A 27,426-nucleotide genomic window follows, 5' to 3' on the forward strand; every position below is an offset into this window, starting at 1 on the left:
AGACCTCCTCGTGTACCAAACCGGCTTCCGCTACGTCTTCCTGTACCTCTGGCATCCCGAACTCGGCACACGGCTACTCGACTCTCCGCACCTCTGGCATCCCGATCCTGGCTTACGGTAAACGACAACGTCCCTCTCTCTAACCCTGGATTTGGCAAACGGCACTCTCTACCAACCGTACCTCTCCTGCCCCGATCCGGAATCCCCGACCAATCTACTTTCAAGGCGTGCCCTCGTGGCTGTGGGTGGTGTTCCTACCTTCCCACCTCAGCACCGTGGTCCCGTCTCGTTTGTGGTGAGCACATCCTAACAATACCGTTCTGTGGCTAACGAAATGCTCTTTTTTGTGCTCGCATACATATATATATACATATTCAAATACACGCACAAATATGTAGAACGTCAGCCATTGAAGTAGCAATTTTACTAAAGTCCCTTGTGAGCTCGGGTAACCTCGAGTGGCTCACCAAAGGTCTCCAGGGACAGTTTCTGCTGCAGGTTTCGTTTGCAGGATAAGTCAGCAGCCCCCTCTCACCTTACACTCCCCATCTACACAAAAAAAGGAAATACGTTTGTTTCTCTTTTAAGTTTTAAGTTCTCTTTTAAGTTGGGTTTGTCCAAGATCTGGGTCTCCCTTGGCTTCATACAATTAATTTCTCAGTGTTTCCTCTGTGAGTCCTGTTATGACTAGAAGCATACAGTAACAAGGCCCGTGCCAATCAATAATGGGAATGTCACTCTTCATAGAACTGGTCTCTTTACTGATGCATTTATTATTTTCCTGATCATGTTTTGAAAACTGGAGCACATACAGTAGCACTGTAACCAAGAGACTTGTGGTGGTCCAACCAGGGCAGTTGTGCTAAAGGTGGAGAAAGGGACACGGTAGCTTTTGATTCCTTATGCACAGGGTCTGTGTTTTCAGAATGTAGTGTTGCCCACTCAATAATACACTTGCTCAAAAAGATGCAATGCTGTGACCTTATTATAATGATGTGTCACCTTTCTCTATCTTGTACAGCAAATAAACACTTGTTTTCCGAACAGCATTCTGCTCACTCATGTTACATGAATATTTTCATATCTGGCATTGACATTACAGAATTGGACATTGCATTGTCCTTTCCCTTACATTAGGTTCCAGGGACACCAAGGGAATAAATCCCTCTGAAAATCCCTGTCGCTTGGGCTAGGATAACGTGGTTGAGTAGAATCAGGCGAAGCTGACATTTCGGTCCAGTCGGGTCACAGCCTTGACTTGTGAGAGAAACAATAAACAGTGACAATGACACAAGCAACTATAATATTGCTCTGATACACTCGCAACCCTTACAACTAAAATTGTTTATAGGTTAGTAGATTTAGTATTTTTTGGGAGGGAGAACGTTAGGTTTTTATGTATAACTGGGCATTCTTTCCTATGAGGTGTTCAACTCAAAGTGGATTTTGGGTGGAATTGATGGACGCTTCAGGACATTGAATTACATTGAAGAGCAGAAGTCGTTGTATATGAAAATAAACAAACTCCTTAATGCTTTTAGACTTTGTAGTGACCTGGACATCGCCTTGTTCATTTAAGGTTTTTTTCTTCATCAGCCGAACCGGCCGAAGGTCCCAGTGGTCCGTATTGGATGATATAAAATTAAGCCCCTCAGTCTCAGTGCTGCTCTCTCTGGTATTTAAAGGAGCGATCTAAGACAACAAAATGTTTTTCAAATTTTTATAAAGCATTGAAGCAGGGGGTCTCCGGAGCGGAACTCCGTTAATTTAAACTCCGGGGACCCCCGGTTTCTGGAGATACTTGCCTCCGAAGTAGGTGCCGGTCGAGCTGCTCCGGCTTAGGAAGCAGGGCTTTAAAATGTGATTATGAACCCTGGCAGCCGAGGAGAGCTGCTACTGGCACCTAATTCGGAGGTAAGTATCTCCGGAAGCAGGGGGTCCCCGGAGCTGGAATTAACGGAGTTCAGCTCCGGAGACACCCTGCTTCAATGCTATAGAAAAATATAGCAAAACTATAAAAATATAAAAACATTGGCAAAAAAAACTCTGCCGGCTTGAATAGCCTCTTTAAACCAACATACATTTTACGATACCTAATTTTAAATATTCATGGCTGTCAGGCTACTTTAGTTTTTGGGATAGCTTGTAAAGCATTGGGATATTAAGAGTAGTCTGCTGTGTTTAGTGCTGGCTCAGAAGCAGTGGGGTTGTCTGCAGCCATGCTTTTCTGTCCTAGTTCGCCAGCAATTTCAGAAGATAAGGTAGTCTTTGATACTGAAGATTTAGCACCTTTAATCTTGTAGTGTCTTAGTTGCATCATCTGTGTGCTTTGCATTCACTGCCACGTTGCTTTGGCTTTCCAGGCAAGCACTGCGTTTGTTTTTTCTCTCTCCGTGGTGAGGTAGCTACATGACCTTTAGGTTGCACTTTAGAACATTTGTCTAGTTGGAGCTTTTGTGACTTAATTTGTTTTTTTTTTTAATACATTTTTTAGGTTGTCTGTTTCATTTCTATATTTCTGGGGAAATATTTGTATGTTTTGTGTTGAAGCATTTGAGAGAAAAGGGTTGTTCCTATCAGATATGAATTATTTTTTTATTATTAAAATCCGTCCGTATTTCAATCATCATGCCAATGAAAGGCGTGTTTGGTCTCCACCTATAAGTCCTTCGGAACCTGCAATTAAGTTGCGTTGTTGTGGTTTACATGTAAAACATCATTCTGGTTTGCTCTTTGCTGCTTCAGCTAAACATGCTGGGCCTCCCACAGAGAAATCACCCACCCCCAGCTTCTTCTGCTTGACCCCTTTAACAGGTCCCTATTCAATGTACTGTGAAGCTACCACACCCCTTGCTCAGGGGTCAGTGGAGTCATAAATCACTAGTGAGAGGCACCCCTGAGGACACTTTTTTGTCTATTTATTTTAATAGGTTTGAAGTGGATGTTAATACAGAGCAAAATCACGTTAATTTCCCTGCTTTCTGAGATACTTACCTCGGAAGGGGGTGCCGGTAGCAGGCTAGTCGGGGCTGCCGAAATGGCGACTTTAAATGTCATGCGTCCTGCGCGCCAATAAGAAGCTGTGACGTCATCCCTTGCGGCTTCCTATTCCGGAGCCGAAATCAAACCGGTTCAGCTCCGGAGACCTCCTGCTTCAAACATATTACAATTTTTTTTTAAACACAGCATAAACAGTGCTGCTTTAAGTGTATAAAAAATGACTATAGAAAGTGATGGGAATTGTTAAAGTCTCTTTGCTGGCAACTGTTACATACGCCTATAATATATATTATTTTTAACTGTGCAAGCAATGTCTTGTATATAATGTATAACCCTGTTCACTTAATGTAACTATGTATTTGTAACCATGTATTATTTGTCATCATAACTCTGTGCCCAGGACATACTTGAAAACGAGAGGTAACTCTCAATGTATTACTTCCTGGTAAAACATTTTATAAATAAAATAAATATATAATTGTCCATAGTAACAGAGATTTGATGTGTGCGTGCCTGGTAAGTCTAGTTCATCTGTGTAGATTAGTTGGGTTAAACACAGGATCTTCAACTTGCTTCTATTATGTGGAGCTATAGCTTTAGTTGGCCGTGTATGTATTCACCTTGATACGAAAGAGTAGCCATTTATACATAAACCCCTAACTCCACCCCAATTTTTTTCCCCCTAAAAATTGTTTATAGGTTAGTAGTTGATCCTGAAGGATTGCCTATACATTATGTAGCATAATAGTTCAGTATTTTTGGAGAGGCCAATTACCCGGCCAAGACATGGTGGCAATAGAAAAACACGGTTTATAAATAATGCAGTCAGGTGCAGATTTGCAAAAATAAATCTATATGATTAGAAACAATGGCAGGGGATCAAAGTGACGAACCAGCACTGGGATCACAGGATTAAGGTGGTCATACTGATTTATCAGTATTCAGCAGATAACCGCATTTAGTTTCCGTATTCCAGTCTGGATTCCCCTGGACCTACTTAGATCTTGAGCATGTTTGTAACACACATCTATTCTTCCTATAAATGGAGGCAGTGAATATTCGGATTACAAATGCTGTGTTTAAGGGTTCAGGAAACCAAGCGTGTCAGTCCCTTACTGTAATACGCAGCATTCAGGAAACCACTCGCATGACTCCCAGGGCAAGCCGTCAGTTTCTGTCACATTTACTTGTGACATTAACTTGGCAGTCATGTGATCTAAGAACATGGTACGTGGCGTGTACATCATGTTATTATGCACAAGGAAATAATACATTTACAATGAATTGAACCATATCACCTTAAAATTGTCAGGGGAAAAGAGATGGCAGATGGAAAAGGTAGAGAGCCTTCAGATTGTGCCAAGTTTGTGTCCAGAGCTTGCATACGCTAGAAAACGGTGCAAGGAAATGTAACTATTAAGACGATATCCAGCTGATTCCTTAGGGATGTTCCCAGTGGTCAGACACGGATGCTGGTTCAAATGATAATAAAAAGGGCAGTGCCCTACTTCTGACATTGTTGAAATTAATGTGACAAATTTTACTGTAGGGTTTGGAATATTTAAAAAAAAAAACATAGCTATTAAAAAAAAAATACTCTGGAAAAGTTGCTTTTTCTTTAAGCTTTCTTTGAGTATATATGTTACTTTGTTCCTGCGCATTATGCAGGAAAGAATTCTAACAGACACATACAGTTTGTAGAATAAATATTGTTCACTGTTCATGCTATCAGAACAGGTAAAAAGATAGTGAAAACTCTCCAAAGCATTTAGTCACCATGGAAACATAAAAAAATCTGACAGACGATTAAAAAATAAAGACGATATTATTAAAAGATGCCAATCACATTTTAAACATATGACTATTTTAGGTTAGATTGTGGGGCAAACCCTCCTAGTAGGAGGTAGTGATCTGGGGGATTGATCTGGGGGATCAGTAGTGATCTGGGGGATTGCTATTTTATTTTTTTACCAAAATCTACCTCTAAGTATTTTTAAATAATCCTTTAACGTTAATTTGAAATATATAAGGGGTTATATATTGTAATAGCATATTATTTAGATGACTTTATTTATATAGCGCCGTTTCTGCCGAGACTTTGGCAGGGGTGGATTTATTTTGCCTGTACTCCCCTTTGTATATGATGCCACTCTGCCTCCCCTTATCGTTACTGTTCTTCTGACAAGGGAAGTGGGGGGGGAAGGGTGTTAAAGGTAAAGGAAGTATATAATGTACAAACACCCCCTTTTAGAGCCCCTTAAGCAGTACAATTTGTAATTTTGTTAAAGAAACAAAAGCAGGCAAGTCTTTTTGTTTTTAGTACAGTTAGATTTGGTTGTTAAATTCCTTACAAAATGTATTTATTGGCCGGCTTTGTGGGATTCTGCCTTTAAACACAGAACACGCTCACTGTTTCTTCTGCTGCAGCTGTGTACCTTTATATTTAAACCTTTACAGTTGTTTAAAGCTATACATAATATGCTGCTAATTATACTCTCAAGTAATTGTGAGATGGTTGTTTTTCGAACTATCAGTAAACAAAATAGTAGTGTTACAAACATTCAGCAATATACTCTGCCCCTGGATCACTTCATGCTGTGATGATGATGTCAATCCTTTCTGGTCTGGTCTTAAAGTAAACGGGAGCATTGCCAAGTGAGTCAGCTGAGCAGTTAGCTTTGTGCCACGCACTCTAGATCTGCATCACCAGGTTTGACTTCTTTTAACCCTAAATGAAATTCTCACTGCGTTCGCCAGAATAACACACACTATCAGTTTTAGGGGATGCTTCATCATATTAGAATATGAATCTATTTGCATGTTTAAATATGTGTATTAGTGCAAGTCTAGTAAAAAAAACAACTTGTATAGGATTTGTGTACGTGTGTGTATTAATATATATTTTTATATATGTATATACACGCGCGCACACACACACACACACACACACACACACACACACACACACACACACACACACACACACACACACACACACACACACACACACACACACACACACACACACACACACATATATATTTGCACGTATATACACATATACATAGATGCACGCACATCCATGCATATATACACACACAGACACCTGCGTGCGCACAGAGACAAGCACACATACACATGAGCACACACATGGTCTTAGAGAGAGATTCTCTGGTAGCTGTATTTAACTTCATTTTTTTCCCTGTTGAATCTTAATGATGGTCATTGTAATTTTATCTTAAGCTAAGGTGACTGCCCACACACTGATCAGAAACTACAGTGTCATCACTTGTCTTCACTGATTAGCTTACAGACGTTTCTGTTAGAGGTCATATTTGTTGCTGGGGCAGTCGTGGGAACAGTCGATCGTCGAGCAGCTTTCCTGCTCATAAGAAAAATCTTCTTAATCTTGTAAGAATGCAAAAAAGTGCATTTTTGGTTTCGACACTATGTTTAAGGAAGCTCGTTACATTGGTAATTTGTGTACATTATTTCTCCCTTGTTGGTGAGTGGGGCTGTCACACACAGGGCGTGAAAGTGATTAAGAAGATTGCTTTAAGTGCAAGATAATTTGTGGGACACAATTACAGCATCTTTTTATGTGAAGTGAAAACTGTCAATGCCTTTTCTTGTTTGTAGTGTGTTATTGTTATTAGTTGTGCGTGTTTAGCATAGAATTGTTATTTAAGAAAGGCAAAGTTGATTTTTTGAAACAATTCAGCACTGTGTTGCTTCTTCATCCATTTTAGGCCCCGGACATGTTGCCTGCGTGCTTGCGGAAGCGTGCTAACGCACGCTCCCCCTCAGCACTGAGCCCCTACAGCCGCAATTAGAGTGGCTTTAGTAGGGGCTCACCTGCGCTTCCGCACGCTTGCGGAAGCGCAGGTCTTGGGGGAATTTAAAATTCCCCCGCTTGACGGCGAGACAGGCCGGTCACGTGAGCGGTTCGCCCAATGAGGGCGAACCAGCTCCGTGACGTCACTGGCCCGCCCCCGGCCAGTGACGTGCCTGCCCCCGGCCCGCCCCCGGACCGCACCCTGACGGCTGGTGAGAGCACTTGCGGTAAGCAACCGCAAGGCTAGGGAATGCACCCGCTTTCCCTGCGCCTCAGCGCGCCTCAGCACGCCAGCAGGGACCATGGACTCGGCCTTAGGCTGCGCTTATAGTGCCGGCGACAGCAACGTCGCTTCAAAACAAATGCATTGAATCTGTAGCATGCGCTTATAGTAGGGGCGACGGAGCGACGAAGAGACATGCATCTCTAGTCAGTAGAATTTGATTTTTACAGAGACGGTCTCCTCATGTGACATGCTGTAACCAATCAGATAGCTTCTGATCTGATGCAGGGAGAGGGGGAATGTGTTTGTGTGTGAGTGCAGGGAGAGGGGGGGTGGGATTGTGTGTGTGTGTGATTGTGTGTGTGTGTGTGTGAGTGTGTGAGGGGGGATTGTGTGTGTGTGTGTGTATGTGTATGTGTGTGGGATTGTGTGTGTATTTGTGTGGCATTGTGAGTGTGTGTGAATGTGTGTGTGTGTGTGGGAGGGGGATTGTTTGTGTGGGATTGTGATTGTGGAAGTGTGTGTGTGATTGTGTGATTGTGTGTGTGGGGGGGATGGTGTGTGTGGGATTGTGTGTGTGTGTATTTGTGTGGGATTGTGAGTGTGTGTGATTGATTGCGTGAGTGTGTGTGTGGGAGGGGGGATTGTGTGTGGGAGGGGGGATTGTGTGTGTGTGGGATTGTGATTGTGGGAGTGATTGTGTGTTTGTGAGTGTGATTGTGTGTGTGTGTGGGGGGGGATTGTGTGTGTGTGATTGTGTGTGGGGGGAGATTTTGTGCTTGTGATTGTGTGTGTGTGTGGGGGGGGGGGGGGGATTGTGTGTGTGAGATTGTGTGATCAGGGCTGCCAACAGAAATCATGGGGCCCAGGACAAATGAAAGGAGCAGACCCCTCCCCCCCAATCCATAGCGCACCTACCACGGAAATATTTTTTTTGCGCATAACTTTTACTTAACCCCCCAATACATACAAAAACACCCCCCCAATACATCTCAAAATACCCCACTCCCACAATACATCTACAAATATACCCCACTCCATCTACAAATATACCCCACTCCCCCCCAATACATCTACAAATATACCCCACTTCCCCCCAATACATATATAAAATACACCCCCAATACATATACAAATCAGGCTTGCCTTGGGGATTATCACAGGTCGGGCCGTGGCTGCAGGGGGGAGGGTGGTGTGGTGGTGGTGGTGGGTGGGGGGGGGGGCAGTGGCTGTCAGAACTACGGGGGCCCGGTGGCTGGCAGAATTCCAGGGACCGGTGGGTGTCGGTAGCCCGGCGGCTGGAGGGACTGCGGGGGCTGGCGGTGGCAGGGGCCCGGCTGCAGGTCACAGCAGTTGCTGCCAGCCCTGCCACGCTGCAGGCACCTCTCCGTTCCACAATGGCTGCTCGTGTGTGCGCCGGGCCTCCCTCTCACGCCGGCGAGGCGGAAGCTTAGCCCAGCTGACTTCCGCCGCTGCCGATCCGGCACCGGGTACAGCGTTTTATTATTGGGGTTGTATTTTTATATGTATTGGGGGGTGGGGTGTATTTTTATATGTATTGGGGGGGGGTGGGAGTGTATTTTTATATGTATTGGGGGGGTGGGGTGTATTTTTATATGTTTTGGGGGGGTGGGAGTGTATTTTTATATGTATTGGGGGGGTGGGGTGTATTTTTATATGTATTGGGGGGGGTGGGGTGTATTTTTATATGTATTGGGGGGGTGGGGTGTATTTTTATATGTATTGGGGGGTTAAGTAAAAGTTGTACGCTAAAAATTTGTTTTTCCGTGGTAGGTGCGCTATGGGTTGGGGGGGGGGGCTGCTCCTTTCACTTGTCCTGGGCCCCATGATTCCTGTTGGCGGCTCTGATTGTGTGTGTCTGTGTGTGTCTGTGTGTGTCTGTGTGTGTCTGTGTGTGTCTGTGTGTGTCTGTGTGTGTCTGTGTGTGTCTGTGTCTGTGTCTGTGTCTGTGTCTGTGTGTCTGTCAAGTGAAACACACTATATGAACAACTTTAAAATAGTAAATTCAATTAAATTAAAGTAAAAGTACTGTAAATTCAGCATACAAACAGAAATTACAACTCCCCTCCATTTCAGCCTTCCCCCTTGCACTTGTCCCCGCCCCTCTGCCTTCTGTCACTCCCCTTGAAGCTCGAGACATCTCCCAAACTCAAATTACAACTTTCGCTTGGGCTACGGAGGCGGGAGACATCATCCGTAGCCGTAGCTGTAGCCGTAGCCGGCACTATAAGCGCAGCCTTATTAAGATGGCTGCCTTTGGCTCTGTGACACTAGAGCAGCAAACAGGAAGCATGCCAGGTTATGCCTCCAAAGACTTGTCTAAGGCCGTGTCCATACTCCTGTCTCTCGTGCTGAGGCGCGCTCACGCTGTGCCTGGCCAGCGCAAGCAGGAGCTTTTGCCTGGCCGGCGAGGCAGTGAGTGTGCTTGCGAGACGGGCGGGAGGCGGGGTGCCGGGCGGGAGGCGGGGCATCAACCCCCCCGGAGCATCAACTCACCCACCCCGCTGGCAGCCAGTCTCTCCCCCGTCCCCTTGGGACCCTCCCCCCTCCCCCCCTACCCCCCCCCCCCTTTTTTTTACAGGGAGGATGGTTGTGGGTCCCAAAGTTAACTTGATGTTAGGAATGTTAAGAATACAAAGAATGTTTAAAAGACAGAACAACGCCATTGTTAAGTTCAGTTCCTTGCAGTGGTGTTTCCTAGCTTCCTAATCGGCGGGTGGGTGTGTGCAGTCTGCTGAGTGAAGGAGCTGTGGTGGATGAGTTCCTTTTTGTCTTCCTTTAGTATTGTGTCTGCCTCTCTCGTGTACTCTCTCCGTATTAACATGTCCAAATATAAGGAGAGGAGGATAAAACCCAGGTGAGACAGTGCTTAAGAAGCTTACATTTCTAACTACAACATACATTTTTAGTGTTTTCAGCTGATGTCAAATGAGTTATAAGCTCTAATTGTGTAAAGCCCACAGCATACTGTATTAAAATCCCTCAAAAGAAACCTGCAGGCTGAATTAGTTGCGCGTTTTTAATTTTTCTTATTGCAGTGTTTTTAATGTCCACCTGTTTGTCATTCTAGCTCCTATTTGTAGTGTTACATTGTGACCTCTGTTAAGGTTTTATCCCGCTTGCTGTTAGATCATTGTGCCTGCAAAAAAGTGTCTACTCTAGACAGAGCACATGAATAAACCATATGCTACTTATTTCTATCTCTTTCACAGAAGCCTTGTCCCATGAATTATTTAGTTCTTGGTGCACGATTACACGCTTTCTTGCGATGGCTTTATCGATGATTATGTACATTGAGCCAGGCTGGTTGCAGCAGCAATGTTGATGCTTTACCTCCTGCCTCCCTCCCCCCTCCGCCCTCCGCCCCCATAAAAAGAAAACTGAAAACAGAAGATTACAACTACAAAGCTCTTATGATATGTAAAGTGCATATATATTGAGGCACATATACTCAAGGGCCACCAACAGGTCAGATTTTGAAGATATCCCTGCTTCAGCATGGGTGGCTCAGTGGCTTAGTCTTCGCCTGAGACACTGAGCCACCTGTGCTGGACCAGGGGTATCCTGAAAACCTGACCTGTTGGGGGCCCTTGAGGACAGGAGTTGCCCACCCCTGCTGTAGATGGTGTTGAAATGAATAGAGCTGCTTTCCAGCAACTCTGGCGTCTCTGAGGGTAATGAAACCGCGGCAGTCTTGAACAGGACGAAAAGAAAACAACAAGAACAATAAGGCTAATAGAAATAGTATTTCTTGTTTACACAGCTTCCCTAGATGTATGCAATGGCTTCAAGCCACAGTTCTTCACTAGTGCCTCGCACAAACAGCGGCGATGCTTTCTTCAAAAAGGGTCTGGAGCCTGCCCAGCAGTTAGGATTGGTGAGATCCCTGCCTGATGTCTGCCCCAAGGAGCCCACAGGTAATAATGTCTGCAGGATAAGAAGTTGAAAGATAACCTGAATTGCTCCACATCCCCAACAGGATGCATGCGTATGCAAACAATGTCTGCAGTTGGTTTTACAAGTCTATTCTGAGGAAAATAGGGCTGTTTATTACAATGAAGGTCGGAATCTTGCTGCCGCAACAGAAAGCGGTGCTTTGTGTCAAAGTAATTTTGTCATGTGTTGTGCGTGCATGTTGTGCATTGATTTTCGAGAATATGAAGTCCAGTTCAATTGTATAGGCATTAATCAAACTACAATATCCTTTACTTGACTAAATCACATAGGTAAGAGTAGGTAGCATAGTCTTTTGATATCTATACAACAAAAAACAGGGGTGCCCAATGCTAAATCCAATTGACAAAGCATATATGGTAATAAGTATAAAGTACAAATACTTCGATTATAATATTTTCTTGGTTATTTAGTTAAACGCTTTGGCCAAAGCATCATAAGCCTGCATACCAACGTCAAGGTATAACCAAATTTGCAGGTCCTAACACTAAACTGTGAACCCTTCCTTTTACCTCTGTATGAGGGGAGACAACCTCAGTGGCTCTTTTCCATACAGCAAAATGAGAGAACCTCCCTTCGGTTAGTTACAAACAGCCTGAAAATTGCTTTTCTGGGTCCTGTAATCATACATGCTATGAATTAAAGGAGAATGTTTTTAGCCATGCCCTGTAGTAGTGTGACCGGAGGGATTGCACTCTGTACCGCACAGAGTAAATGTTTTAAAGTTCTTTTTCTATAAAATCACAGTGGGGATCCATGTTGATATTGTACAGGGTCAGAAGCCGCAGAACAGTGCTACTATTGTAAGATTTATTGTAAATACTTTTTCTTCAGCATCCACCAACGGCAGCCAGAAACAGCTGCTATATCTCCTCCTCCAAGCTGGAGTAGGACAAGAATTGTTGCCAGAGGTTATAAAGGAGGTGTGGTCTCCTTAAGACACATCTTAAAACACACCTCCATAGGCCCCGGCCATAGGCGCGGCATGAACAAATTCTTTACGTGCACCAGTCGGGTAGGGTTGCCAGGTGGCTTGTCCAAAAATAATGGACACAATGGTGAAAGGTGCGATGCGTGCGAGAATCATTGGTGGGAAGAATGTTATTTATAAATTACCTGACTGTTACGTCATTTTGTTTTCTAAATCTCACTCCAAGTATTCACCAATTTGCACAAATGTATATTCTATTTCGTAAAAAATCTGAGAAGGAGTCTTGGGAGGAAGCACTCTTCCGAGGATTTTTAATGAAATAATGCAAATTGGTGCATGCTTGGAGTGAAATTTAGAACAAATGACGTAATGGTCAGATCATTTATAAATAACTGACCTGCAGTCATACTGTACATGGCAAGCAATACTGATCTTACTGCTCCTCCCACAAATTCCAAGATTGTTGCACCCCCCCCTCATCCTCTCTCCCTGTATCCTCTCACTCCCACCCCCCTCGTCCTCACACCCTCCCCTCATCCTCTCTCACCCCCCCTTCATCCTCTCTTACCCACATTTATCCTCTCACCCCTCCTTCATCCTCTCTCACCCCCCTCCCTTCATCCTCTCACCCCGCCTGTCATTATCACCCCCCCCTCCCTTCATCCTCTCTCATAAACCCCCCCCTCCCTTCATCCTCTTACCCCCCTTCCTTGTCATTATCACCCCCACAGGACAGCCAGAGAAAACACACACACACACACACACGACAGTACGAGTACAAACACACACACACACGACAGTACAAGTACAAATACACACACACACACACACACACACACATCAGGACAAAACAGAACAAGTAGACAGGACACAGTCTCGCCTCTCTCTCTGCTCCATGCTTTTCCTCCGCTCTTTGGCCACCTCCATCCTGATTGGCTGCTGTTGTGTAATGCAGCCAATCAGGATGGAGGAAGTTGCCCAGCCCCCTAGCAGCAGCCCTGCTCTATCCCTTCTTGGGGGAAATCCCACGATTGGTAACTAAGTCCAAAGAGGTAATACCGGACACATACATGTGCCCCCTGTCCCCGTCCCTCACACATACATCTCCGGTTTTATCTCTAATTTTTTACCGGGTTGTCCGGTTCAACACCGGACACCTGGCAGCCCTACAGTCCGGCCATATTGCGCGTGATGCGAAGCGCAATGGCGCAGCAGAATTCTGAGGAGACAAATCCATTTGAATTTTCGCACAACGGCCGCGTCACGTAAGCCATTGAACCAATGAGAGATAATTTCATTTGTTCAGCCTGGTGATGTCATGGCCAAGCCTGTTGTTGAGGGTTCAGATATGGCCTCTTCCGTGGAATCCTTCCTTTAAAGCCACAGTTAAATAGTCGACGACAAACTGTTCCATCAACTGATGTACCAGAATTGTGCAGAACAGCTTGGATTTCGTGTGGTGATCTCCTATTTTGTAGGGACAGTCGCGTTATCCTTCTGGCATCTTGTGGAGTTGTGCACTTTTTTCTTCCACTTACTTGTCTTTTAAGCACTGTCTTGCGGTCTTCAAATTTTTTTGCAAACTCAACTTTTTCTTGTTCCACCACCAATCATAATAGCAATTTCTTCATTAGTGTAGCCATACTCTCCTAAAGTTACCCTTTGAGTCCTTCTGCTTGATGTCCAATCTTTTCTCGTAACAGGAGCCATATACAAGTAACTAATACACCAGCATAATACAGAATGTTACGACTAGAAAACTAAAGTATTGCGAAATACTATAATTCACAACAAATTTGACTACTGCACTGTATTTTACTCAAAATGACCATAGAACGTTGAATTGTAGCGTTTCTGTAATGTCCCATTGCAGCACGATGGGGGAAGATAAGGTGCACACTCTTGACACTGTCTTGCAAAAAAATGTCTCTGGTGCATGCATGCCCAACGCCAGCTGGTGTGAATAGTAGCAAGTACAAATCTCCTATATTTGACGAGAGCGGCACTCCAGAGGACTAATGAAAAATGACAACATTTATTAAAGATAATCGATGTTTCGGTCACTTAGACCTTTTTCAAGATACAAATGTGCTCTCCTAACATCGCTTATATACCTAAAAGTGATTAGACAACTGTGAAGTTGGCAAAATGCCTTATGCTGACATCATTGCAATCATTGCCTGGTGTCTGTATCACACACCTCTTTAACTCTTTGTAGCATAAGTAAAACAGGTAGAGAGTTCATTCAATTTGTGTACTTATGGACAAAAGTATTTAAAGTGAAGACATAGTTTACCCAAAGAAAAAACTTGTGCATATTACTTAACAAACATAAATAGGAACAAAAGGACTGCATAAAGTAATAGGTACACAATGAATCAGTATTATAAGAGACTAAACATAAAACTAGAAATCTAACATAAGAATGTATATATTTTAGGCACGCAGTGTAAAAAAGGTTTTCACAAGTAATATAAAATACTTTTGTCTAAAGTAAGAGGTAACATATTAATAAAATAATGGTTAAAGTTTACAATGTATCACAACACTAATAATACAGAGGAACTAGTAGAAATGAGCAGTGAATGGCAAAAAGTTACAGTACATCACAACATTAGTTGAAATCAACTTGTTTGTCTTAATTGACATTCTCAAGCACAAATGGTCTCTCCTTTCGCTATACAGTATGTATGGCAGTTATAGGATGTTTATATGATTCAAATAATATATTGATATGTTTCAAAATATTATAAACAACAAACTCCCGCACCTTAGTTAATGTTATATAGAATAATCCTTAAGGTCATGAAGTTCAAATACTTTCATCCCCAACGAGTTATATTTAAAAAAAACAAAAACTTTATTAGTTTCAAAAGACTTTATTAGTATGTGTCTTGCTTAGTGTGTGGGCACGAGTGGGTTCATGAATAGGTAAACACCTGGGACCACGATCCGGGTCGGCACTCAGATGCCAGCCTTTCGTGTCTGCTCTTGGTGCCTATAGATAGAAAACAGGTAACTTATCACGAGATCTGTTACTTATTAACTTTCATCATTGCCATCCATATGTTAGCAATACGATTACCAAAAATCACAGGATAGTTAGTATTGATACTGGCAATATTTAAATGTCATTAATTTCATCAGGTACCTTAAGTCACATGTAGAATATAAAATCAAACATGGACAGCATCGTAATCACCTTCATTGGTGAAGAAGCACACACTTTGAGCAAGACATCAATTAAAACACTTGAAAATTAGATTAGTGATTTAAAAAATGCGTATTGTAACTTCATGATAAGGATTAATAGCACTTTAAGTCACGTATATAGGTTCCTGCCAAATAACACTGACCGTACCATGAAGAAAATTGTGAGTGAAGGTACTTTAAGTCACGTGAGAGTGTTGGTGACAAATATCATGGACAGTGCCTTATGGGGAGTTGTTGGTATACTGTAGATATTGAGATACAGATATTGCAAATCACATTGCCACCCTAGTTACAACATGGGTGATATCAATAGGCTTAGATTTATAGAAGAAAATCTAGAAATGTGCCACAAAGTTGGTGAGTAGACGACTTCGGTGTTGTCAAGGGATACTTTCAGTATAGTTTCCAACCTTAGACATTATAAAGGAAAAAAGGTCATAAGCATCATCATGATTTACATGTGAAACAGATTATCGTAGTATTAAAGAAAACAAGACAATCAAAGTTCTTCGTTGAGACCACGTAGATGTACAGTATCCAGCTTGAAAATCCATTTGGCTTCCCGTTGAAGCAATCGTTACTTAGCATCATCTCCTTTTGGTGGAATGTCCACGTGGTCAATGATCATATAACGAAGGGTAGCTAGTTGATGGTGCTCATTCCCTGAAGGATTTATCGGCGTTTTTCCCGACATACACAAGGCCACATTGACAGAAAATGCAGTAGATGACAGAAGTGGTCAAACAGGTGCCATGATGTCTAATGACCTCCCTGAGTGTGGATGCTTGAACTCGGTGCCGTCTATGAGGCGATTTCTGCACGTTGTGCATCCTTTACACCTGTAGAAACATTTTTCCAATGGACTGAAACGGCATTGAGGAAAAAGATGAAGATATTTATCCACAGGATCACCTTTTATGAGTAGATAGATCCCTGCAGTTTTTATTATTATGCCTATATCCAAATTGCAGCACGTGACATCTGCATTGCTGTTGGCTAGATCAACCATGTATTATTTGTCATTTTAACTCTATGCCCAGGACATACTTGAAAACGAGAGGTAACTCTCAATGTATTACTTCCTGGTAAAACATTTTATAAATGTATAATTACGTGGTTGAATTAACCAGCATAAAACGTGGGAAAAAGACAAATTTTCTTGATTTTTTTTTTTTATTTTCTCACAATTTTGGCTATTACTGTAAAACAAAAAAGACAAGAATTGAGTTCTTCTTTAGGTTGCAAAATACCCCGGGGAAGAAGTAATCCGTAAAATAAGGTGGTGCTCTAGACTCAAAAAGATAACAGAAAATCATGAAAAAAAGCTGTAGTGTCACGTAAGCATTCAAATGGACACAAGTGGTCCGTGGAAGGAGCAAGTACAGTAGTTCCAATTTTGATAAGAGACCACCCTTGGAAGTAAAATATTGTCTTTTAAATTGTATTTAAAAAAAACATTCTGATAAAGGGACCTCTTCTCTTTTTTTTTTTTTTTTGCACAGGTGATTCTAAAAGTTTGTGTGATGGACCATCTGTAGTGGCGGATCAGCACAAATGGACTATTTATCATTCCAAAGTAAACCTTCCAGCAGCATTAAATGACCCTCGGCTCGCAAAAAGGGAGTTCGACTTCTTCACAAAGACATGGGGCCAGGACTTTGTGGAGACTGAAGTCTTGCCTTCGCCCAACCTCCCGCAGGTCACCAAGGAAAACTTTTCATTATACAAACAGCAAACCATCCAGGTAAATTTCCCTCAACCTGTGCGCTGACGGAAGGGCAATGCTTTTGAGGCAAAATAATAAAAAAAGTGGAGTAGAGAATATTTGGTAATATTGGTTTAAATGTTAAAACAGTGCAAATAACCTTCTTTTTGCAGCTCCCTTTAGTCAAAGTTCATAAAAATAAATAAAATGCGTGTTCGTATGTTTGAATGTGGGAGGTTGTGATCCTGATAAACCAGAATTGTGTTTCTGTGCTATTCAAAACATCAATGGCAAAACCATTTCCAAGGCAAGTTGGTCACCTGTCATTACTGAGAGTATTTTAAACTTCAAGGGTAGTTAAGTGTCCTTTCATCCCTACATGTATTGGCATGTTTATCATAAGAAATTATGAAATTAATCAGATTTTGTTTACAGTCCAACTAATTTATCTGTTATTGGTCTAATAAAAGGTATCCTATAATTTTTTCTCTCTCTCTTTTGGGGGAAAGGGGAAGTCTTACTGTATGTTTTTTTTTTCTTTTTTTTTCTGTGCTATTCCCGAGCAGGTTCAAAAATGTACTTTCGAAACTGCAATAAAAGCCATAATGAAGATGATTTTCTTGTGCTGTTTTATGAATAAAGTGCCTTCACGTGTGTACATAGTTACATAGTAGTAGATGAGGTTGAAAAAAGACGTGCGTCCGTCAAGTTCAACTTATGCTAAATTTAGAGAACAGAGACTTTATCCTATATCTATACTTACTTATTGATCTAGAGGAAGGCAAACAGAAAACCCCAGTGTCATATCATCCAATTTCTCATAAGGGGAAAAATAAATTCCTTCCCAACTCCAAGAATTGGCAATCGGTTTCTCCCTGGATCAACATCCTTCCCATGTTTACTTATTTGGTATATCCCTGTATACTTTTCCTTTCTAAAAAGATGTCCAATGTTTTTTTGAACCAATTTATTGTATCTGCCATCACAGTCTCCATGGGTAATGAATTCCACATTTTAACTGCCCTTACTGTAAAGAACCCTTTCCTTTGTTGCTGGTGAAATCTCCTTTCCTCCAACCTAAAGGGATGCCCCCGACTACTTTGTACTCTCCTTGGGATAAATAGTTCTTTTGAAAGCTCTTTGTACTATCCCCAAATATATTTGTATATAGTTATCATATCCCCTCTTAGATGCCTCTTTTCTAATGTAAATAGATCTAATTTAGCTAGCCTCTCCTCATAAGTTAGATTGTCCATCCCCTTTATTAATTTGGAAGCTCTTCTCTGCACTCTCTCTAGTTCCATAATATCTTTTCTAAGGAGTGGTGACCAAAATTGTACTCCATATTCATGGTGTGGTTTTACTAATGCTTTATAAAGGGGCATAATTATGTTTACTTCCCTTCCATCCATTGCCCGTTTAATGCAAGATAAGATCTTGTTTGCCTTTGCAGCTACTGCATGACTTTGGGCACTATTGCTAAGCCTGCTGTCTACAAGCACTCCTAAATCCTTCTCCATCAAGGATTCCCCCAATTTATCCCCATTTAATTTGTAAGTCGTCTGCTTATTCTTGCTTCCCAAATGCATAACCTTACATTTATCTGTATTAATAAACCTCATCTTCCATTTACCTGCCCAAGTTTCCATTCTCTCCAAGTCCTTCTGCAGAGAAATTACATCCTGCTCGGATTCTACATTACACAATTTAGTATTATCAGCAAAGATGGAGACTTTGCTCTCGATGCCAACCTCAAGGTCATTAAAAAGCAGGGGTCTCAGTACCGATCCCTGAGGTACTCCACTCACGACCGTAGCCCAACCTGGAAAAATTCCATTTATGACAACCATCTGTCCAACCTTCAACCAGTTTTCAATCCAGGTGCATATATTTTTACGGAGTCCAATTTGCTTTATTTTGTACACTAGCCTCTTGTGTGGAACCGTATCAAAAGCCTTTGCAAAGTCTAAGTAGATGCTATCAACAGCATTACCCTGGTCTAAATTCCTACTTACCTCCTCAAAGAAACAAATAAGGTTAGTTTGGCATGATTGCCTTCGTAAATCTATGCTGACTATTACTAATAATTTTGTTCTCCATTAGGTATTCCTGAATATTATCCCGTATTAAACCTTCACGTAGTTTCCCCACTATTGAAGTCAGGCTTGCAGGTCTGTAATTCTCCAGTTGTGATCTAGCTCCCTTTTTAAATATAGGCACCACATCTGCTTTACACCAATCTTGTGGTACTGAGCCTGCGGAAATGAAGTCCTTGAATATTAAATATAATGGTTTGGCTATTACTGAACTTAACTCCTTGAGAACTCTTGGATGTATGCCATCGGGGCCAGGTGCCTTATTTACTTTCATTTTTTCAAGCCTCATATGAACTTCTTCCTCAGTTAACCAATTGTTCATTAATATGGAGGTTGTGGCTTCCTCCTGCAGCACTACTATTGAAACTGATTCTTCCCTGGTAAATACAGATGCAAAGAATGTGTTTAATACCTCTGCTTTTTCCTTATCTCCAATAATCTGCCTGCCCATCTCACACTGAGAGTGTCCTATATTTTCTTTTCTCATTTTTTTGTTATTAAGGTATCAGGCAGTTCAGTCAATATCCTGCATGTGTGTTTTTTTTAAGAAATCAGTTCTGTAGTAAGAAAAAATACTTTTAGCATTTTCTGTTTTTAAAAAAACAACTTTGAAAGACCAATTTTCTTGTATTCTATTTTAACAACCATTTACTAAGGCACTGCACCTTCATGTCCTGTCACAAGCCCTGGCACACCCCTTTGTCAGACCTGCCCTCCCTCTTGCACATGTCAGTGCAGGAGTGCTCATGAATATTCATGAGCTTCCACTGAGTGACAGAAGCAGACGAAAAACATATCCCATATCTAAAGGTGTTGCCAAATTTCGCCGATCAATACATGGAGAACGAATTGACTGGCAGCTATACAGTTCTTTAGGTAATTAGAGATTGCCCACATGAAACTATTGAATTAAAAAAAAAAAAAAAAAGACTGAACTGCATCTTTAAAGAACTTTTTAGGGTTGATCTTACTTTCTATTGCAATCCTTTTTTCATTATCCATTTTTGCTAATTTGATTGCCTTTTTGCAATTTTTGTTGCATTGCTTATAATTCTGACACAATACCTCCGTCTCTTCTGACTTAAAGAATCTAAACGCCTGCCTGTTCTTGTCCATTTCCTCCACTATCTGTTTATTTAGCCACATTGGGTTTGCCTTATTTCTTTTATACTTATTACTCAAGGATATACACTGATGAGTGTTCTTTTCTAACAATGTTTGAAAGACTGCCCATTTATCTTCTACATTTTCCCTGCAAAAACATAATCTCAATGTATTACTTGTAGATTAGCCCTCAGTTTATTAAAATCTGCCTTTCTAAAGTTTAAGGTCTTTGTTTCACCCAAGTAAACTGTTTTTTGATCATTTATTGTAATGTGAGACATACACCTCATATTCTGGGGTAGTTGTAACCCGAGAACCTTTTACTTTAGCAGCGTTGCTTTTTATTATTATGTTAATGGTGTATGTATTTTGTGTTTTTTTTGCCTTGTTTTTGTAGAGAGAAAAAAGTCACGAGAAATGGAAGACAATTTGCCCTCCTAAAGAAGATTTTGACAGGACCGCCTTTTCATATTCTCATGGTATAGTTCCTTACTACCATTATACTTTGGGGGGGTTTATTAAAAGTGACCAGAATTTGGAATCCCATTGTTGCATTCTCATGTGGTACAAAAAGCACAGAAATAATCATGAATTTCAATAGGTGGCTTTTTATACATTATACTGTACATCTTTGCATGCAGCATGAGTTTCTTCAAGACCACTTTTCTATTTTTCAGTAAGCCTGTCTTGTGTTTGAATTCTAAAAATCCCTAAAGAACACTGACCAGTCACACTTGTTTGTTCTAATTGGAACGTTATATGAATATACTTATGGAATAATTATGATAGCTTCTGTACATATGCACCCATATGCTGTCATACTATTAGACTGTTATCTCTGTCATTGATGGCTTTTTCCTTTTGGTTTACATTTATGTCCTAGTAAAGCACTGTGTACGTTTGGCAATATATGACAATTGGTAGTAATAAATAATAGGCATGAAGACATTATCATTTAGGAGTTGTTGCTATTCTAGTTGATTCTGTTTCTTGCCATTTGAAAGAAGGACAGGAAGATTTTCCCCTGCGTCCGGAGATACAGACCTCCAAAGGGGGTGCCGGTATCTACTGCAAGTTTAAAGCTCCCGCGTCACGCGGGCCGGTAGGAAGCCGCGCCGGATGAGGTCACAGCTTCCTATTGACCTGCAGGGAGCGGGAGCTTTCAAAAAGCAGACATTACATGAACCCCTGCTAGTGAGCTGGAGCGGCTACCGGCACCCCATACAGAGGTAAGTATCTTCGAAAGCAGGGGGACCCCGAAGCTGAAATTAATGGGGTTCAGCTCCGGGGACCCCCTACGTCAACCTATGTTTTAAAAAAAAACCCGGCCTGCTTGGATTGCCATTTTAAATAAACAATAGTCCCAATAGATTTAGTTTGCAGTTTCTAACTAGATCACTTAGTGATTCACTTCTGCATACTGTGCAAAGTCTGGCTTAGAGCAGGGGAGCGCAAACATTTGGAGCTGCTCCCCCTTGCTTTCGCACCCCCCTAAGTCACGTGGCGTGACGTCACATGACCTCTTTGCCATGGAGACCGCATGACAAAATGACGCCGCGTTGCCATAGCAACATATCTTACCAGCTCTGCAGAATCCCGGTAAGGGAGTTGCCTCACGCGATCCCCCGGAATTTAATTTAAAGAGCTGCAACCGCCCGCCCCCCCCCCCCCCCCACTATGCGCACCGCTGGCTTAGAGCACCACGTTTATCTACCAAAAACCTTAACCAACTGTGCCTAAAATCCCCCGTTACCACGTTATCAGGAATAACACATTAATTTTCAGACGTGCCCCCATGGACTTAGTTTATGCTTTAAATATGTGCGCAGCATCCTGACAAAAAGTGGTGTGGCTGGGCTTTCAAGATAGGTTTAGAAATCCCTAGTGCAGACTCAGAGCTGCCGGTGAGTCCAACTGCTAAATTGTATTTGTCTGAAATTTGGCCTTAAACCTCCTTTTAGGCTAGAGACTATTTTCTGATGTTATTTTGTATTCATATTATTTTTCCTGCATTGTATCACTTTCCTGTTCTGTTTTCTTAAAGCAACAGTACTACTCCCACCTCCCCCTCCCCTTTTTTCTTATTATTTGTATATGTAAATCGTGTGACAATGTATAATTCTACATTCCTACCTGGAATTGCCTAAGCTGGCAATCGTTCGGTGCTCCTGTTATAAATCTGTAAAAATTCTGATTTTGTGCCGCCTTTCACTTTCAATCAATCCTTTAGTCAGTGTAACTTAGCAGCTACAATGTATCCTTATATTACTAAGATAACATTATCTATTGTTACAGTTATAGCTCAAACTGCTGGGATCATTGGCAACAAATTATCACAAACAGGAAAGTGTTGCAAACATCTTGCACTGCTGGGGAGGTGTGCTAAAACCTGCTATACAAATCAAAGGATGCTTTACAACTCATTAAAAATGGCATTAAGAGTTGAATAATAAAATAAAATAAACAGTCACTATTATCTTATACTACAGAACTGATTTAAAATAAAAACAAACAAACAAAACAACATCTAAGATTTCACGTGTTTTGCTGATTTAAAACACACATACACAGCTTCTCTGTTTCTTTACTGTCTGTCTACCTCTGACACTTGTGGCTTATTCATCCCCCCTGTAGTGTTGTGGGTCTCATTCACTGCGGTTACCAGCATTCTTGTGAATGGCAAAACCACACAGTAGCAGCGACTGTCCATCTACCTTAAATTTACATTTACTATAAGTAATTTTCACCCACACGATCTCACACTTGCATGCATGCAGACTGAAGAAGCTCTGTCAATGGTGAAACAAATTTGTAACAGGTGCTGCTACCCACTAAGTTGTATTGGTGACATCTCGGAGTATAGAACTGCCATCAGTTACTGTGAAAACGTGTGTTCTTGCAGATGTAGTGATGAAGAAAAAAAGTCAGATTTTCTCATTTTGTTTATTTTTGTTTTCAGTAAATAAATCCAGGGCAGATCTGGAACAAGTACCTAAGGTAATGAACAATAACAGTTTCTTAAAAAAAAAAAAAAAAAAAAATCTTTATTTTTATTAATTTATTTATTTTGACGACCAGTGTTAACTGCAGAAAATGAACGTCTCTGGCTCTATGTGTTTATTTTTTACTTTAGTCTTTATTGTGACTAAATGTGGTAGCAAATCCAGCAGATAAGTTTTATGGTGAATCAAATACAATATTATGTATCCAGGCTTTTCTTTGAGCCCACCAACCCAGCAGGTTTTGTTTAATCAACACATTTACAAAGACGTGATTGTCCTTAGTTATGTGTGTGGTGAGCAGGATTTTCAATTGGCAGTGCAAAAAAGAAAATGATCTGGCTCAGAAGCGGTTAGGGAACATACCTGTTGGGATAACACCTCTGACACGTATGTACTGTAGCAATACAGAGTCCGAATAATGAGACCTTGCAAAGTGTATTACAGCTGACATGCATTACTCATGCAGATGGCCCCAAAAACTCCTCCAAACAGATATAATGAGGATCTTCCTGTTGAATATGAACGTGGCTGAGAGGACAGTACTGATGGTACATTTTAGAGACAGAAAACCATCAAATCAGCTAGGACAATACCCTGGAGAGTTTGACTACTTGAAGTTGAATTCACTGTCCTCCTAATATTACAATCATGCTGCTGTTAGTTTCTCTATGTTCTCACTGTTTTGTCTCCCTTCACAAATGCTGCTGGCACAAGTTAAAATGTGAGCTGCACAAGCTAATATTTGTACTATGTATTTAAAGGTTAATTTCCTTCTGGGCTAAAGCCTTATTCAGCTGCAGGCTCTAGAGCAGGCCTGCACAACTCCAGTCCTCGAGGGCCGCAAACAGGCCAGGTTTTCAGGATATCCCTACTTCAACACAGCTGGCTCAATTATGGCTCAGACATTCTGAGCCACTAATTAAGCCAGCTGTGCTGAAGTTGGGATATCCTGAAAACCTGGCCTGTTTGCGGCCCTCGAGGACTGGAGTTGTGCAGGCCTGCTCTAGAGGAAAAAAACCTCCACAAACATGCATCACCACATGCCAATTATTCACGTATTGGAAGCATACAAGCAATTCAATGATTTATTCAATCAAACACTCGGCTCTAAAAAAAAATATTATTTTGTCAGCCATGAGTAAATTGATTACAAGGTAGCACACCATATATGTAAAATGTATATGTATTTGAGAGGGGTTTCCTTTGACCTGTTTTTTACTGTGTGTTACCTGATACATTAAAATTCTTTTAATGCGCATATTGGACTGTCACCCCCACCTTTTTCCTACTTTGATCGGATCCTGGCTGTGCTCCGTTGTTCTCCTTCCTGGATGGCTATCTACATTTTACATATACTTTGGATTTCCATTTGCAACATGCACTTGAATATAATTAAAATAGAAAAGATTGGGCCAAATTTAAATTGTGAGAGATGAAGCATCCCCTATTTTATTTAAATTGTAAGCATTAGAGCCAAACTGATCTGCTAGAATTCAATAGAACGTATGAGCTGTTCTAGTTCAAGTCTCTAATTCAATAAGTTACAAGGTTTTACTGATATATGCTAAAAGATCTGTCTTTTTCCAACTGTGTAATGGCATTCCTGTCTCTTTGATCTGTTTTATGTCAGTGGTGCTAGACTTGCCTTTGCATTTCTGTGTGCGCTGCACCTCAACGGCACACTATTGTAAGCTGCAAAATGTGTATGAAAAACGTATAATAGTATAGAAATCTGTTTATATGTTAAAAAGTACGATACCAACCTCCTCCTATTCAAAGAGAGCCAATAATTAATTCAATAAAAGAAGTGTTTTTTGTGTGTTTTTTTTCCCCCTCCCAGATTTTTATGAAACCAGACTTTGCCTTGGAGGATTCTTTAACGTTTAATGCGGTTTTACCATGGTCTCATTTTAGCAATGCTGGAGGGAAAGGAAGCCGAGACGCAGCCTCCTCCAAGTTGCTTCAAGAAAAGGTATATAGTTTGTTTAAAACTTTCAGTGGAAGTCCTTCCCCATATGTAGACACACGGAGAAGATACTGTAATGGAGACTGGAGTGCTTCATTGATGATGAACAGATCTTTTCTGCATGTGTGCTGTCGGTTAAGAAGAGACCTACCTGTATAAGGCTGAGGCCCCAGTACCTTCGCTGCACACGCGCCCTCGAGACTGGCGGCGCGTGCAGCCGATTCCCCGGTCTGCAGTGAGGTGCAGGAAGAGAGACGAGGGGGGGAGGGGGCGTGGCGGGTGAGTGACGGGGGCGCGGCCATGAAGTCACCCGGCAGGTTCGCCCTCGTTGGCTGAACCGCCGGGGGGCGTGGCTTAGCGCTCCGTCGCGAGTCCTGCTCTCAATTCTATTGAGAGCAGGAGCAACTCTCGGCACAGCGCTGCGGCCCCCCCTCGCAGCGGTCCCGGCGCCATTGAGGGGAGGGCTCTAGTCCGTGCAGCGTCCGCCACAGCGGGCGCTGCAGTATCCAGCGGGGACCAGGCCTAAGGTTTCAAGAGCTCTGTATGTGTATAATTAAATCTATATATACAAAGGGAAGTGCTACCCAGAGATGAAGTGATCTAAGCTATATAAGTGTGTGCTGCATGAAGAAAGAACTGTTCCCAGTTCCAATGTAGATGCTTCCAGGGGAAATCTGCGCACCTCAGTATAAAAAACGAAGAAAAATGAAAAAAATAGTGAAGTTCAAAAACGGAGCTCATTTATAGTTGTGGTAAGATATGCACTTACATGTCAGTGCCTGACTACAGGCACTTAAAGGTATCTTTTCCATATCTGCCGTCTCTCCATACAAGGTGGATGTAAAAGAAGTAATGTAGCCTCTTGGTAAAGGTACAAAAAGACTTCTTTATTGATTAAAATAGGGATACTACCCACAAAACAGTCAGTTTGTTGGATTTTGGAGCTAGCTAGGGAAGATCTCCTTCCCTCTGGTTACCGTGACCGTCCTCGCCGTCCTTGCCGGCGTCTGACATCACTTCTGGGATGTCGTGTGTAACACTAGAAAACGCAAGGGATGAGGGAGTGTGTCCTAGATTGACCAATGGTGTTCTGCAGCAGCTTCAGAGGATGAACTGCCTGGTAGCCAAGCTGGAGCTGGTGGGGAAGAAAAACGGGAAGGGGGGGGGAGGAGACACAGAAGGGGCTGATGGTGTGGTGATATAAAACACCTTTAATAAATGACACATAAAAAAGCCCCCCTGAGGGCGTACTCACACTCTGTACTTCTGTACTGCCACTCAGGGCACATAAGGGTATCTTTACAGCCAATGCTGTCCGGTGTGCGTCTCCTCCGTCTCTGGCAGTCTCTGACGGTCCCCACAAGCAGCCGCTGGGGTTCTCGTGCAGCTTGACTGGAGTTGGCGTCTGATGTCACGATCAACCGGGAACGGATTGCCTCCTCCTCCTCCTCTTCCACTCAACGCGTTTCGCAAGATAGGGTTAACTTGCAGGTTAACACCTGCGCTCCCCACAAGCTTCTTTCTACAGTTCATCATCTGAAGCTGCTGCAGAACACCATTGGTCAATCTAGGACACACTTCCTCATCCCATGCGTTTTCTGTTCTCTAGAGGATTGTGGCTTTTTCCTCTTAAGGTTGAGTGGTCCTTTGATTATATATATTTTATTGTCGTTACCTTTATTTATATTGCCTATTTTCCCTTTCTTGCATTTGCTTGTTATATTCTTTCACCACTGGGAGGTGCTGTGGCACTGTATTAAGGAAGCGCCGGGCAGTTTATTTCTGTTTCCTACTCCTGTGTGTAACACTCTTTCTGGTCCTCCGTCACCCTATGCGCTTCGCACTGGGCTCCTCAGGAAGCAGGTACCCCCTGCGAAATGCGTAGGGTGACGGAGGACCAGAAAGAGTCTTACACACTACATCCCAGAAATGATGTCAGATGCCGGCGAGGACGGCCGTGGTAACCGGAGCGAAGGAGATATTCTCTAGCTGGCTCCAAAATCCAATGCAGTACACAGATAGACAGACAGAGCCCCTATTGATAGCACTCTATTCCAATGTGATATGGTGAGTTGTTAAAATAACTTTATTTATTGACAATGACATTAAAATATTGGGGTTTAAAATGATGATTAAATATACCAAGTGTTACTGTCTCTAATGGATAAGTGTGTCCAGAAGAGTGTACATTAATGGGTTAATGTCCAGTGTTTGGATAGTTCACTGGCCCTAGTATTCCTCGTATAGAGTGAACAGACTAGAGTGCTTGTTGATTGTCAGCAGTTAGGGCCACACATGTAGTGCCCCAGTATTTTGATACTAGTTAGTGCTCTTTACTGTCGGACCTATGCTATGCTGCTAGTTTGCAGCTGAAAG

The 27,426-nt window shown here is 42.0% G+C and overlaps 1 protein-coding gene across 1 annotated transcript in view; it reads left to right on the forward strand.

Annotated features, from left to right (window-relative positions):
* The window catches only part of VPS54 (VPS54 subunit of GARP complex), an 85,250-nt gene that overhangs the window by 13,355 nt on the left and 44,469 nt on the right, over positions 1-27,426 (forward strand). Inside the window, exons 2-6 of the mRNA XM_075596133.1 lie at positions 10,843-10,996; positions 16,680-16,921; positions 20,480-20,561; positions 23,042-23,079; positions 24,925-25,056. Coding sequence (XP_075452248.1) covers positions 10,852-10,996; positions 16,680-16,921; positions 20,480-20,561; positions 23,042-23,079; positions 24,925-25,056 — 639 coding nt within the window. The 5' untranslated portion in view covers positions 10,843-10,851. The remainder of the gene's footprint in view (positions 1-10,842; positions 10,997-16,679; positions 16,922-20,479; positions 20,562-23,041; positions 23,080-24,924; positions 25,057-27,426) is intronic.

This window comes from Ascaphus truei, chromosome 4 (assembly GCF_040206685.1).
Source record: "Ascaphus truei isolate aAscTru1 chromosome 4, aAscTru1.hap1, whole genome shotgun sequence".
Lineage (NCBI taxonomy): Eukaryota > Metazoa > Chordata > Amphibia > Anura > Ascaphidae > Ascaphus > Ascaphus truei.